Source organism: Hoplias malabaricus, chromosome 8, assembly GCF_029633855.1.
Source record: "Hoplias malabaricus isolate fHopMal1 chromosome 8, fHopMal1.hap1, whole genome shotgun sequence".
NCBI classification, from domain to species: Eukaryota; Metazoa; Chordata; class Actinopteri; order Characiformes; family Erythrinidae; genus Hoplias; species Hoplias malabaricus.
The window spans coordinates 1,154,503-1,167,500 of NC_089807.1; the positions used below are offsets into that span (position 1 = coordinate 1,154,503).

The following is a 12,998-nucleotide window of genomic DNA, read 5'->3' on the forward strand; positions in this document are numbered from 1 at the left end:
TTCTCCCTGTGTCTGCGTGGGTTTCCTCCGGGTGACTGTCTGTGAGGAGTGTGGTGTGTTCTCTCTGTGTCTGCGTGGGTTTCCTGCGGGTGACTGTCTGTGAGGAGTGTGGTGTGTTCTTTCTGTGTCTGCGTGGGTTTCCTCCGGGTAACTGTCTGTGAGGAGTGTGGTGTGTTCTCCCTGTGTCTGCGTGGGTTTCCTCCGGGTGCTCCGGTTTCCTTCCACACTTTGGTAGGAGGATTGGAGACTCAAAAGTTTTCGAAGGTGTGAGTGTGTGTTGCCCTGTGAAGGACTGGCACCCCGTCCAGGGTGTGTTCCTGCCCAGTGATTCCGGGTAGGCTCCAGACCCACCACCGCCCTGAACAGACAACGAATGCATGAATGTCTTAAACCCCTGCTTGTAGTTTCTCAGTTGTTTACACCTGCTGCATATCTGTGATTATGGGTTACATGTGTGTCGTCTTCTCCATGTTCGCGTACTTTCTGGGTGCCGCAGTGATTTCACTCAAAAATTTTAAAAGCCTCCCTGGGTACGGTACGCTCCTGTATTCTCCACTGGAAGCTGCTTCGGGAGGATTTTAAGCCGTTTTTCCTTGGTCTCCTCCAGTATTTGGGCAGGGTCCAAGATCAGTCTCCTGTCACTGGTCAATCACAGCTCTTACAGTGGCCCGAGGAGAGCGCCCCACCCTGGACAGAGACCCTGCAGCGCCACCGTGTTTCCTCAGTCAACTCTACCATTTGTCATTTATCAGTGTCTCATTGAGGTCTCAGTAAAACAGTGAACAATAACAGAACACACAAGTTTCTGACAAACATCATTCTGCTTTACTGAGTGCTTGTATCCGTTAGCGAGGATCAGGAGACATTTACAATGACAGACACAGAGTTGATCAGAAATCAAATGTAAACGGCTCACGGAGGAGAGAAATGACTGGCTGTTAGATCTAAGTCCTGTTCACATGGTTTCAACAGAGGGTTTATGATTAGTGTTTAGTTTGTGGAGACCTGTCACTAGATTAAAGCTGTCCACTGCAGTTTGTGATTGGCTCCACGCTGATTTCTTCTTGTCCACTTTCTCCACAAAAAAGACCAGTCTGTGAGGTTAAAAATGTGAGAGTCTTTTTCAAACTACCCCCCGCATTAAAGCCAAGCAGCATCTCCTCCAAAATCGGCCCCGTCTTTAAGACGTGATGGACACCATGTTGTTGGGGCTCAGTATTTCTATCCAGTAGCCGTCGGGGTCTTGAACGAACGCCAGGCCCTTCATTTTCCCTGTGGGATAATTGCAGAGGAAAGAAGAAACAGAGTGTTATCAGTAACTGTGTCTCAAGCCTGGGCTGCAGCCTCAGGAGGACGGGTCCTTCATGGACGACTCCTGAGGAGGCAACAGCGCTCTTAAAAAGTAACAGGCTCTGAATACTGATTATTAATTAAAACCAACTCCAATCTTGAGGCTTTTTTCATTAAAATTTGAGACTGCATTGCCCTGACTCTACTCTCTGATTGGTTTCCCACAGCTCCCCCCTGAAATGTACCCGGTGTCGTCTCCACAGTGGGCTTTGGAAACCACAACAACGGCGGCGGTAACGTTAAGCGGTGTTTACTCATGGTGTATCGGCGTGTTGTTGCTGTTTGGGACTGAACACAGCTCCGTCATCAGTTCAGACAGATCAGTAGAGTTTGTTCCTTCCTTGTTGCAGCGTCCAGCTCTCGCTGGATTCTTTCGTCGGCCACCGATCCAAGGAGCGTTTGAACCTCTTCAAAAGACCACGGCGTCATTTTACGAGCTGCCGTCGTGAGTCGGATAAAAACAAACGTGATCTCTGCTGCAGCTGGAGATTTTACAGATGGAGAGTTGGTGCTGGTCGTCTGCGTTGCGTGGCGTAGAGTGACGACTCTCTCTGGACGATCAGCGCTCTGCAAGGTTTACACGCCACGGTTTAGTCCCTACTCGACTCGCTCTGAACCACGAGAGAACAGCCACTAAACTAGAACCCGCTTCCAGAACCAGAACCTGATTCACCTGGTGGAGGAGCAGTAAAAGACGAGTGGAGTGGAGTAGGGACCCTGCGGTGGAAAAGCACCATGTGACGTATACGCACAGTCAGATTGTCACAGTGAAAAATCTTTCAGCAGTGCTCGACTTTGTAAAGCAGCCACTGATGCAAAGGACTGAACAGCGCCCCCTGTGGAGCAAATCTTATTATAAATATGTATGAGTTTGCGAGTGAATGACAGGTAATTGAACAGCAGTCACTTGTTGACTTTGTCAGAAGACAGAAGGTAAGTTAAGAGAATGTTAAGAGCTCTGTTGGTGTAATGATTGGATTTATATCATCTGCTGATCCTCTGAGCTCTCACTGCGCAACACAACACCTGCACCACAGCTGCGCCGAGAGATCGCCATAAACACGTCTACGTGTGGCTAAGCTCTTAAAGCTCAGAAAATACCAACACCGTTACGACAGAAGGGAGCGCAACACGACAGACAGCTCAGGTCAAACACCACAGGAGGAAAAAGGCCCACCATCGTCAGGCTTCTTCACAAAGGTCACTCCCTGCTCCTCAAACAGTTTACAGGCGGCGTATACGTCCGGCACCGCGATTCCCAAGTGACCTGCAACACAGAAACAACCAGTCACCACTAACAGATCATCATAGACAGACAGACAGACAGACAGAATGACGGACGGACAGACAGACAGAGACAGACAGACGAACAGAAAGACGGACGGACAGACAGAAAGACGGATGGATGGAAAGACAGAGACAGATGGATTTACAAACAAATGGACAGACAGAGACAGACGGATGGACAAAACTGGACAGAGACAGACAGACGGACGAACAGACAGACGGACGGTAGGTAGACAGTCAGATGGAGAGCTGGGTGGTGGATAAGTAGATAGATGGATGAGTGGATGTGTAAATAAACAGGTAAATGGAGGGATGAATGGCTGGATAGACACAGAGGTGGGGGGTAGAACATAAATAGACAGAGATAGAGGATTGAATGGGGATATCCATCAAAGACAGACTGAGGGGTGTAGATGGATGATGGATGGATGCAGGAAGAGATGGAAGTGCCAAGCCAAGAGAGATAAATGGATAGTTGGAGGATGGGGTAGGGACGGATGGATGGATAGATGAATAGAGGAGGGACAGACAGAGAGAGGAGTGGGTATATGGGCAGATAAACAGGTAAAATATAGGGCAGATAAAAAGGATGGATGGATGGAGGTCAGGTGACTTTATTAACCCCTGATGGACATCCCAAAACAAAAGCGGTGTGAGAGCAGATGTAAATGAAGAGAGGGCTCGGTGTGAAACGGAGAGCACGGTGACGGTGCGGACCGGTGGGTTCTGTCAGGGCCGGCGTTCACAGCTGCACTCACCAAACCCGCGAGGGTCAGAGTTTCCGTTGTGGTACGACTGGCTGTCGTCCGTCTCCGAACCCCAGTTACTGCCATAAAGAGGAGAGGAGAGACATGAACAGAATGAAACAGGAACATCCCTCACTCCAGGAGAACCACTCATCCATTCAGTGTGTGTTGTGCTGGTGTAGAGTGGATCAGACACAGCAGTGCTGCTGGAGTTTTTAAACCCTGTGTCCACTCTCTGTCCACTCTGTGAGACACTCCTCCCTCGTTGGTCCACCTTGTAGATGTAGAGTCAGAGACAGTAGCTCATCTGTCGCTGCACAGTGTGTGTCGCTCGTCCTCTAGTCCTTCATCAGTGACACAGGACGCTGTCGGCTGGATGTTTTTGGTCGGTGGACTGTTCTCGGTCCAGACACTGAGGGGTTTAAAAACTCCAGCAGCACTGCTGTGTCTGATCCACTCTACACCAGCACAACACACACTAACACACCACCACCACGTCAGTGTCACTGCAGCGCTGCTGTGTCTGATCCACTAATGTATGTTAACAATGTGTTCATGGTCTGGATGGTCTCTAGGTCCCTTCAATAACATTAATGAAACCTTACAAAAAGTTACATGGACTTTTCCAAGGTTTGGATTGTTTTATAAATCACTAAAAACAGCATCTCTTCCCTGAACATAAACCTGAGCGGCGGAATACACAGCTAAACAGGTCTGAAGGTGTTTGTACGAGTGGAATGTATGAAAATAATGTGTCTACCACAGATTAGGTTCATTATTAATGCAGTAGAGGTTCCTCCGCATCATTAAAACCCAATCTACCAAAAAAACACAAAAGTCTCAGTAGTTTTCATCTCAATAAGACATCCATCTAAAGCTAGGTTTGTTATTAATTCTAGAAATTACCTCCTCATTTTAAATAAGTCTCTGATTCACACAGGAGTTAATAAAGCTTTAAGAGTAGATTTCATGGAGATGTCTCTCTAGGGTCAGGGCGTTTATCAGTGCACTCAAGGGTCCTGTCTCAGCTGTAAATGTGTCTTTTGAGCAGAATTTATGAAGATGTTGTGTATTTCCGAGGTTAGGTTCGTCATTAAAGGACTCTACCTGTTGTTTAAGAAAGTCCACAATCAACAGCACACACCCAACGAGACAGAAATGTGTGTAAAAGTCTAACTGAGGCTTAAAGTGAGTTTCAGAACAGAGAAATGACCACAAATAACTACAGTTACCAAAAGGAAGATAGATTCCAGGTCCTGCTCGGTCCAGATCCGCTCAGAAAGCCTCTGTACTCTCCTGTGCCCAGTATCCAGCGATTTAATCGAGAGTATTAAACGTATCTGTCAAGGAAATACCAGGCAGTGTTTACTAACGTTGTGACCTAGCTAACCTCACGTACGTTATCTCCAGACTGAGCCTCAGTGGAGAGCAGATAAACACTAGACACCGCTGGTCTTAAAAAGCCAAAGTCTGTAAATTCCCTGCTTTACATTAGGCTTCTTATTTACAGAGGGATATCTGTTAAATCATTTAAATTTCGGGTGAAATACTACACCACATCAACACAATTCCGCTAACTCCCATGACGCTGGGGGTACAACCGAAACGGCTTCTTCCCCCCTAACAAGGGCACTAAGGTGCCAGGGCTTAGAAACGGGCTTAAAACGCTACACAATGTGTCAGCACATACTCCTTTTAATATTAACCACGCGTTCAAACCTCTCTAAGTCACAAAAAGTGCTTTAATTGGGTGTAATAGACCATTTTAGTAGCTCAAAGTGCACTATAAGAAGCCATTTGAAACGTACCCTTAACTCTGAGTCAACCCCAAAGAGTCGGTTCCCCTATACAACCCATTCAGGAGTGGAGCGTCGATTCCAAAGCTTGGGATTCGACTCCGCACCATGGTCTAAGTATACGGCGTTACAGCGAGACTGACTCTCTCAGCGTGGCCTGCTCGGTCGGTGTAGCTCCACCCCCGTGGCCATGCGCCGTGCGTCGATTTCGCTTGGTTAACACGCCTGAAATGGTCCCACAATAGAATATCGTTTAACCTGTTTATTTAATGTTTCAGTGGTGTTTTCTAACACGGGAAGTTGGGTAATATTATATTTTAATAATTTAAACTTGTTTTATTTTGAATTTTCACCCAGTCATTAGTTATCGCTAATCCACCGCCCACTAGCCGTTTAGCTGACCTCCACATCACACACCATTACAATTACACTGGGAGGGTCAGGACAAGGTTTGGTGTGTTCTCCCTGTGTCTGTGTAGATTACCTCCGGGTGACTGTCTGTGAGAAGTGTGGCGTGTTCTCCCTGTGTCTGCGTGGGTTTCCTTCAGGTGACTGTCTGTGAGGAGTGTGGTGTGTTCTCTCTGTGTCTGCGTGGGTTTCCTCCGGGTGACTGTCTGTGAGGAGTGTGGTGTGTTCTTTCTGTGTCTGCGTGGGTTTCCTCCGGGTGACTGTCTGTGAGGAGTGTGGTGTGTTCTCCCTGTGTCTGCGTGGGTTTCCTCCGGGTGCTCCGGTTTCCTTCCACACTTTGGTAGGAGGATTGGAGACTCAAAAGTTTTCGGAGGTGTGAGTGTGTGTTGCCCTGTGAAGGACTGGCACCCCGTCCAGGGTGTGTTCCTGCCCAGTGCCCAGTGATTCCGGGTAGGCTCCAGACCCACCACCGCCCTGAACAGACAACGAATGCATGAATGTCTTAAACCCCTGCTTGTAGTTTCTCAGTTGTTTACACCTGCTGCATATCTGTGATTATGGGTTACATGTGTGTCGTCTTCTCCATGTTCGCGTACTTTCTGGGTGCCGCAGTGATTTCACTCAAAAATTTTAAAAGCCTCCCTGGGTACGGTACGCTCTTGTATTCTCCACTGGAAGCTGCTTCGGGAGGATTTTAAGCCGTTTTTCCTTGGTCTCCTCCTGTATTTGGGCAGGGTCTAAGATCAGTCTCCTGTCACTGGTCAACCACAGCTCTTACAGTGGCCCGAGGAGAGCGCCCCACCCTGGACAGAGACCCTGCAGCGCCACCGTGTTTCCTCAGTCAACTCTACCATTTGTCATTTATCAGTGTCTCATTGAGGTCTCAGTAAAACAGTGAACAATAACAGAACACACAAGTTTCTGACAAACATCATTCTGCTTTACTGAGTGCTTGTATCCGTTAGCGAGGATCAGGAGACATTTACAATGACAGACACAGAGTTGATCAGAAATCAAATGTAAACGGCTCACGGAGGAGAGAAATGACTGGCTGTTAGATCTAAGTCCTGTTCACATGGTTTCAACAGAGGGTTTATGATTAGTGTTTAGTTTGTGGAGACCTGTCACTAGATTAAAGCTGTCCACTGCAGTTTGTGATTGGCTCCACGCTGATTTCTTCTTGTCCACTTTCTCCACAAAAAAGACCAGTCTGTGAGGTTAAAAATGTGAGAGTCTTTTTCAAACTACCCCCCGCATTAAAGCCAAGCAGCATCTCCTCCAAAATCGGCCCCGTCTTTAAGACGTGATGGACACCATGTTGTTGGGGCTCAGTATTTCTATCCAGTAGCCGTCGGGGTCTTGAACGAACGCCAGGCCCTTCATTTTCCCTGTGGGATAATTGCAGAGGAAAGAAGAAACAGAGTGTTATCAGTAACTGTGTCTCAAGCCTGGGCTGCAGCCTCAGGAGGACGGGTCCTTCATGGACGACTCCTGAGGAGGCAACAGCGCTCTTAAAAAGTAACAGGCTCTGAATACTGATTATTAATTAAAACCAACTCCAATCTTGAGGCTTTTTTCATTAAAATTTGAGACTGCATTGCCCTGACTCTACTCTCTGATTGGTTTCCCACAGCTCCCCCCTGAAATGTACCCGGTGTCGTCTCCACAGTGGGCTTTGGAGACCACAACAACGGCGGTGGTAACGTTAAGCGGTGTTTACTCATGGTGTATCGGCGTGTTGTTGCTGTTTGGGACTGAACACAGCTCCGTCATCAGTTCAGACAGATCAGTAGAGTTTGTTCCTTCCTTGTTGCAGCGTCCAGCTCTCGCTGGATTCTTTCGTCGGCCACCGATCCAAGGAGGTTTGAACCTCTTCAAAAGACCACGGCGTCATTTTACGAGCTGCCGTCGTGAGTCGGATAAAAACAAACGTGATCTCTGCTGCAGCTGGAGATTTTACAGATGGAGAGTTGGTGCTGGTCGTCTGCGTCGCGTGGCGTAGAGTGACGACTCTCTCTGGACGATCAGCGCTCTGCAAGGTTTACACGCCACGGTTTAGTCCCTACTCGACTCGCTCTGAACCACGAGAGAACAGCCACTAAACTAGAACCCGCTTCCAGAACCAGAACCTGATTCACCTGGTGGAGGAGCAGTAAAAGACGAGTGGAGTGGAGTAGGGACCCTGCGGTGGAAAAGCACCATGTGACGTATACGCACAGTCAGATTGTCACAGTGAAAAATCTTTTAGCCGTGCTCGACTTTGTAAAGCAGCCACTGATGCAAAGGACTGAACAGCGCCCCCTGTGGAGCAAATCTTATTATAAATATGTATGAGTTTGCGAGTGAATGACAGGTAATTGAACAGCAGTCACTTGTTGACTTTGTCAGAAGACAGAAGGTAAGTTAAGAGAATGTTAAGAGCTCTGTTGGTGTAATGATTGGATTTATATCATCTGCTGATCCTCTGAGCTCTCACTGCGCAACACAACACCTGCACCACAGCTGCGCCGAGAGATCGCCATAAACACGTCTACGTGTGGCTAAGCTCTTAAAGCTCAGAAAATACCAACACCGTTACGACAGAAGGGAGCGCAACACGACAGACAGCTCAGGTCAAACACCACAGGAGGAAAAAGGCCCACCATCGTCAGGCTTCTTCACAAAGGTCACTCCCTGCTCCTCAAACAGTTTACAGGCGGCGTATACGTCCGGCACCGCGATTCCCAAGTGACCTGCAACACAGAAACAACCAGTCACCACTAACAGATCATCATAGACAGACAGACAGACAGACAGACGGACGGACGGACAGACAGACAGAGACAGACAGACGAACAGAAAGACGGACGGACAGAAAGACGGACGGACGGACGGACGGACAGACAGAAAGACGGATGGATGGAAAGACAGAGACAGATGGATTTACAAACAAATGGACAGACAGAGACAGACGGATAGACGGACAGAGACAGACGGATGGACAAAACTGGACAGAGACAGACGGACGGACGAACAGACAGACAGACAGACGGACGGTAGGTAGACAGTCAGATGGAGAGCTGGGTGGTGGATAAGTAGATAGATGGATGAGTGGATGTGTAAATAAACAGGTAAATGGAGGGATGAATGGCTGGATAGACACAGAGGTGGGGGGTAGAACATAAATAGACAGAGATAGAGGATTGAATGGGGATATCCATCATAGACAGACTGAGGGGAGTAGATGGATAATGGATGGATGCAGGAAGAGATGGAAGTGCCAAGCCAAGAGAGATAAATGGATAGTTGGAGGATGGGGTAGGGACGGATGGATGGACAGATGAATAGAGGAGGGACAGACAGAGAGAGGAGTGGGTATATGGGCAGATAAACAGGTAAAATATAGGGCAGATAAAAAGGATGGATGGATGGAGGTCAGGTGACTTTATTAACCCCTGATGGACATCCCAAAACAAAAGCGGTGTGAGAGCAGATGTAAATGAAGAGAGGACTCGGTGTGAAACGGAGAGCACGGTGACGGTGCGGACCGGTGGGTTCTGTCAGGGCCGGCGTTCACAGCTGCACTCACCAAACCCGCGAGGGTCAGAGTTTCCGTTGTGGTACGACTGGCTGTCGTCCGTCTCCGAACCCCAGTTACTGCCATAAAGAGGAGAGGAGAGACATGAACAGAATGAAACAGGAACATCCCTCACTCCAGGAGAACCACTCATCCATTCAGTGTGTGTTGTGCTGGTGTAGAGTGGATCAGACACAGCAGTGCTGCTGGAGTTTTTAAACCCTGTGTCCACTCTCTGTCCACTCTGTAAGACACTCCTCCCTCGTTGGTCCACCTTGTAGATGTAGAGTCAGAGACAGTAGCTCATCTGTCGCTGCACAGTGTGTGTCGCTCGTCCTCTAGTCCTTCATCAGTGACACAGGACGCTGTCGGCTGGATGTTTTTGGTCGGTGGACTGTTCTCGGTCCAGACACTGAGGGGTTTAAAAACTCCAGCAGCACTGCTGTGTCTGATCCACTCTACACCAGCACAACACACACTAACACACCACTGTTCTGAGATCAAAGTGCCCTTAAAATAAAGCAGCATGTGGAAATAGCTACAAATCTCACTGCGTGAGTTCGATGGTGGCTCTGCGAGAGAAAGTCCAGGCCGTTCTCTCCTTGACGTCGGCTGGGATTTCCTTCTTGTCTTCGTACCCGAGGAAGTAGAGGGAGAAGCGCATGGAGGGGAAGTCAAATTTCTGTAGCAGCCTGTGACAAGACAAAGGCCACAAAAACAACATGGGTTTGAGAGAGAGAGAGAGAGAAAGACAGAGAGAGGGAGACAGAGAGAGAGAATGAGAGAGAGAGATAGAATGAGAGAGAGAAAGATACAGAGAGAGAGAGAGAGGGAGAGAGAAAGATAGAGAGAGACAGAGACAGAGAGAAAGAGAGAGAGAGGGAGAGAGAGAGAGAAAGAGAGAGAGAGAAAGATACAGAGAGAGAGACAGAGAGAGAGAGACAGAGGGAGAATGAGAGAGAGATAGACAGAGACAAAGTAAGATACACTGAGCAAGAGAGTGAGAGAGAGAGAGAGAGAGCAAGAGAGACAGTGTGAGAGAGAGAGAGAGAGAGAGAGAGAGAGAGAGGGAGACAACGTGTGAGAGGGAGAGAGACAGAAAGTGTGAGAGAGAGAGAGAGGGAGACAATGTGAGAGAGAGAGGCAGACAAAGTGAGAGAGACAAAGTGTGTGTGTGTGTGAGAGAGAGAGAGAGAGAGAAAGAGAGAGAGAGAGAGAGAGAGAAAGAGAGAGAGAGAGAGAGAGAAAGAGAGAGAGAGAAAGAGAGAGAAAGAGAGAGAGAGAGTGTGAGAGAGTGTGAGAGAGAGGCTGAGGGCTGAAGATCAGTTCAGCAGGAAGCTTCAGTCCAGCGGTCAATGAACTGAGAGAGAAAACACGCAGGGCCTTTTACGCCATCAAACGCCAAGTTCCCATTCAAATTCCAATTCGGATCTGGCTCAAATTATTCCAGTCAATTCTGGAACCCATTCTCCTGTACGGCAGCGAGGTGTGGGGGGCGCTCCAAAACCACACATTTGACCAATGGGACAAACACCCAACGGAAATGATGCACACAGAATGTTGTAAAGCATCCTGAAAGTGCACAGGACGACACCAAACAACGGCTGCAGAGCGGAATGAGGCCAGTGCCCTCTGTTACTGAGAATACAGAAACCAATGATTAAATATTGGCTACATCTAAAACACAGTGACCCCCCCCACACTCCTATCACTACACAGCCCTGAGCCAAGAGCTGAGCAAAGAGAAGAGCTCCCTCACACAGCGGGTCCTGACCCTGACCTCACTAACACACACTAACCCCCGTCAGGACCCGTCTGAAATATTTAACATTATTTATTTATATATTTATTTATTACATAAATTGTTTTAACTGGTTATTTTTATTATTACAGTTCTATAAGATCGTTAATTATTATATTAATAGTAACAGGAAAAAAAAATTGTGATACTCATGTTCCATGTTATTGTATTAATGCTTGAATATGGTCATGCCAATAAAGCTTATTGAAATCCATATCAGGTCAGAGTCAATCAGTGTTCTCTCAGTCGCGGCGTGTGAAACTGAAAGACGTAAACCGAGCGAGGCCCGAGTGAGGCCCGACGCCTGAAGGCGGGCGACAGAGACGCAGCAGGTGTGATACCTGACCGGTCCGACACTAGTGTGAAAGGTGGTGTGACTGCAGTGAGTACAGAGACCAGCCACAGCCAATGAGAACGCAGATATCAATAATTAATGTCACGATAAAAACAGGAAGAGGAAAATCCACGGCGCTAAAACACAGAGGTGACCCTCGCTGCTGAGGGAAGAATCGGAGGCGGGAACAAGCCGTGACATCATCACACTCTAACTACAGCCACTCAATCTGCCTCATGAGGACAGCTGCCGACTGAAACAGCTGCCTACGGAGTCAGTGCCTACGGAGGGAGCTCAGTAGGGTTTGTGACGGACCCTGATAGTTCACACACACACAGGCTTCTGTGTAGAACAGACCATCCCTGCCATCCGCGTGTCCTCATCCAGTGTCTCACCTACTGCACACGCACTTCTGTTTTCTCTACGTGTGTTTCTGGGTGTTCTGGAAGAAAAATAGCACGTCTTAAGGGTGGCATCACATCACGTCTCGCGTGTGTTTGGTGACGACCCCAGACAGCGCCGCTGGAGGTTCCTCCGGTGAAAGACGGTGTTACTCCTGACCCGTGTCTCTGATCCGTGTGAAAGACAAAATACTTACAACAAAGCCCTAAAATAGCACCTGGGCCGGTCCTGCTTCACAGTAGAAGTGTGTAACCCACTCATAAAAGCCTCACCGCTTCGACTGACTTTCTCCGTTGTAAACAATTCACAAAATCAAACAGAGCGTGGTCCGCTGTGAAACACACTGTGACTCGAATGAAGCACTGTCTGAAGCGGACCACGTTCTGCAACATTCCTCAAGACAGCGGTCTTTAATCTGCGCAGACAACGGCACGCAGCAAACACTCACGTCATCCCAAGAATGCGCGTGTAGAAGTCCAGAGATTTCACCGGATCCTTCACCCTCAGCATCGTCTGCTGCATCATGAAGTCCTGCAGGAGGAAGAGGAGGAGGAGAGGAGTGAAAGGGTGAAGCTGTTTCTGTTCTGGACCCAAACCTTACACCATCAGAGTCAACAGTAAACACCGGCGACAACAGGAGCACACAGAAGGAGTGGAGGAAAACTGATCTGAGCGCACTGTGCTCTGTTAAACTAGGGCTGGACCATACGCACAAAATTTATATCACAATATATTTCATAACTTCGGACGATACGATAAAATTACGATATTGATACGAACGATAAAAAAAACCCTCAGAAAAACTGCAACACGACGTCATCCTCCAACAACCAGCTCTGGGCTTTGTCTATATTTATATTTTTAAACTAGCTTTTAAAGACGACAGCGCCCTCTAATGGCCGTCAGTGACAGACGCTGTAAATAACGTGTACTGAACTATTGAACATGGGTTTAAAAATCATATCATTGTTATTGGAATGTTTTATACTGCGATATATATATATTATATTATATTTCGTGAAATGTTCGTTATGTCCCGACTGTAATCAGAGAATCACACGCTTCGTTGGAATGAAGGCAAGGCTGGTTTATTTATAGAGCACCGTTCACCCACAACAACAACTCGAAACACTCAACGGATCTAAAGATACAATAAAGAGCAGTTAACGAAGAACAAGAATTAAAAACATGAATGGAATTAAAAACAGTTTAAAGTGCAATAAAAGGAAATACATCATTAAAAATGACTTAAACTACTCGTATGAACAGGGGTTGAATGGAGCCAGAGCGGAACCCAGAGAGGAACATCGCTGCGGGT

The 12,998-nt window shown here is 47.7% G+C and overlaps 1 protein-coding gene and 1 long non-coding RNA gene across 3 annotated transcripts in view; both read right to left on the bottom strand.

Annotated features, from left to right (window-relative positions):
- Nucleotides 1-790: 790 nt before the first annotated feature.
- Nucleotides 791-5,221, bottom strand: LOC136705888 (uncharacterized). Of its 2 annotated transcripts, XR_010804097.1 has the most exons (5): nt 5,192-5,221; nt 4,616-4,723; nt 3,396-3,463; nt 2,528-2,617; nt 791-1,272 (listed from the first exon to the last, which is right to left on the bottom strand). It is a non-coding gene; the product is annotated as an uncharacterized lncRNA (long non-coding RNA). The 2 variants fall into 2 exon arrangements; XR_010804096.1 differs by lacking the exon at nt 5,192-5,221 and having other exon boundaries at nt 792-1,272; nt 4,616-5,136.
- A 1,273-nt stretch (nt 5,222-6,494) lies between these two features.
- LOC136705528 (lactoylglutathione lyase-like) overlaps nt 6,495-12,998 on the bottom strand; it is a 9,529-nt gene continuing 3,025 nt past the window's right edge. The window contains exons 2-6 of the mRNA XM_066679150.1: nt 12,129-12,211; nt 9,695-9,835; nt 9,156-9,223; nt 8,230-8,319; nt 6,495-6,975 (exon numbers count right to left, since the gene is read on the bottom strand). Of these exons, the coding sequence (XP_066535247.1) occupies nt 6,884-6,975; nt 8,230-8,319; nt 9,156-9,223; nt 9,695-9,835; nt 12,129-12,211 (474 nt within the window). The 3' untranslated portion in view covers nt 6,495-6,883. The remainder of the gene's footprint in view (nt 6,976-8,229; nt 8,320-9,155; nt 9,224-9,694; nt 9,836-12,128; nt 12,212-12,998) is intronic.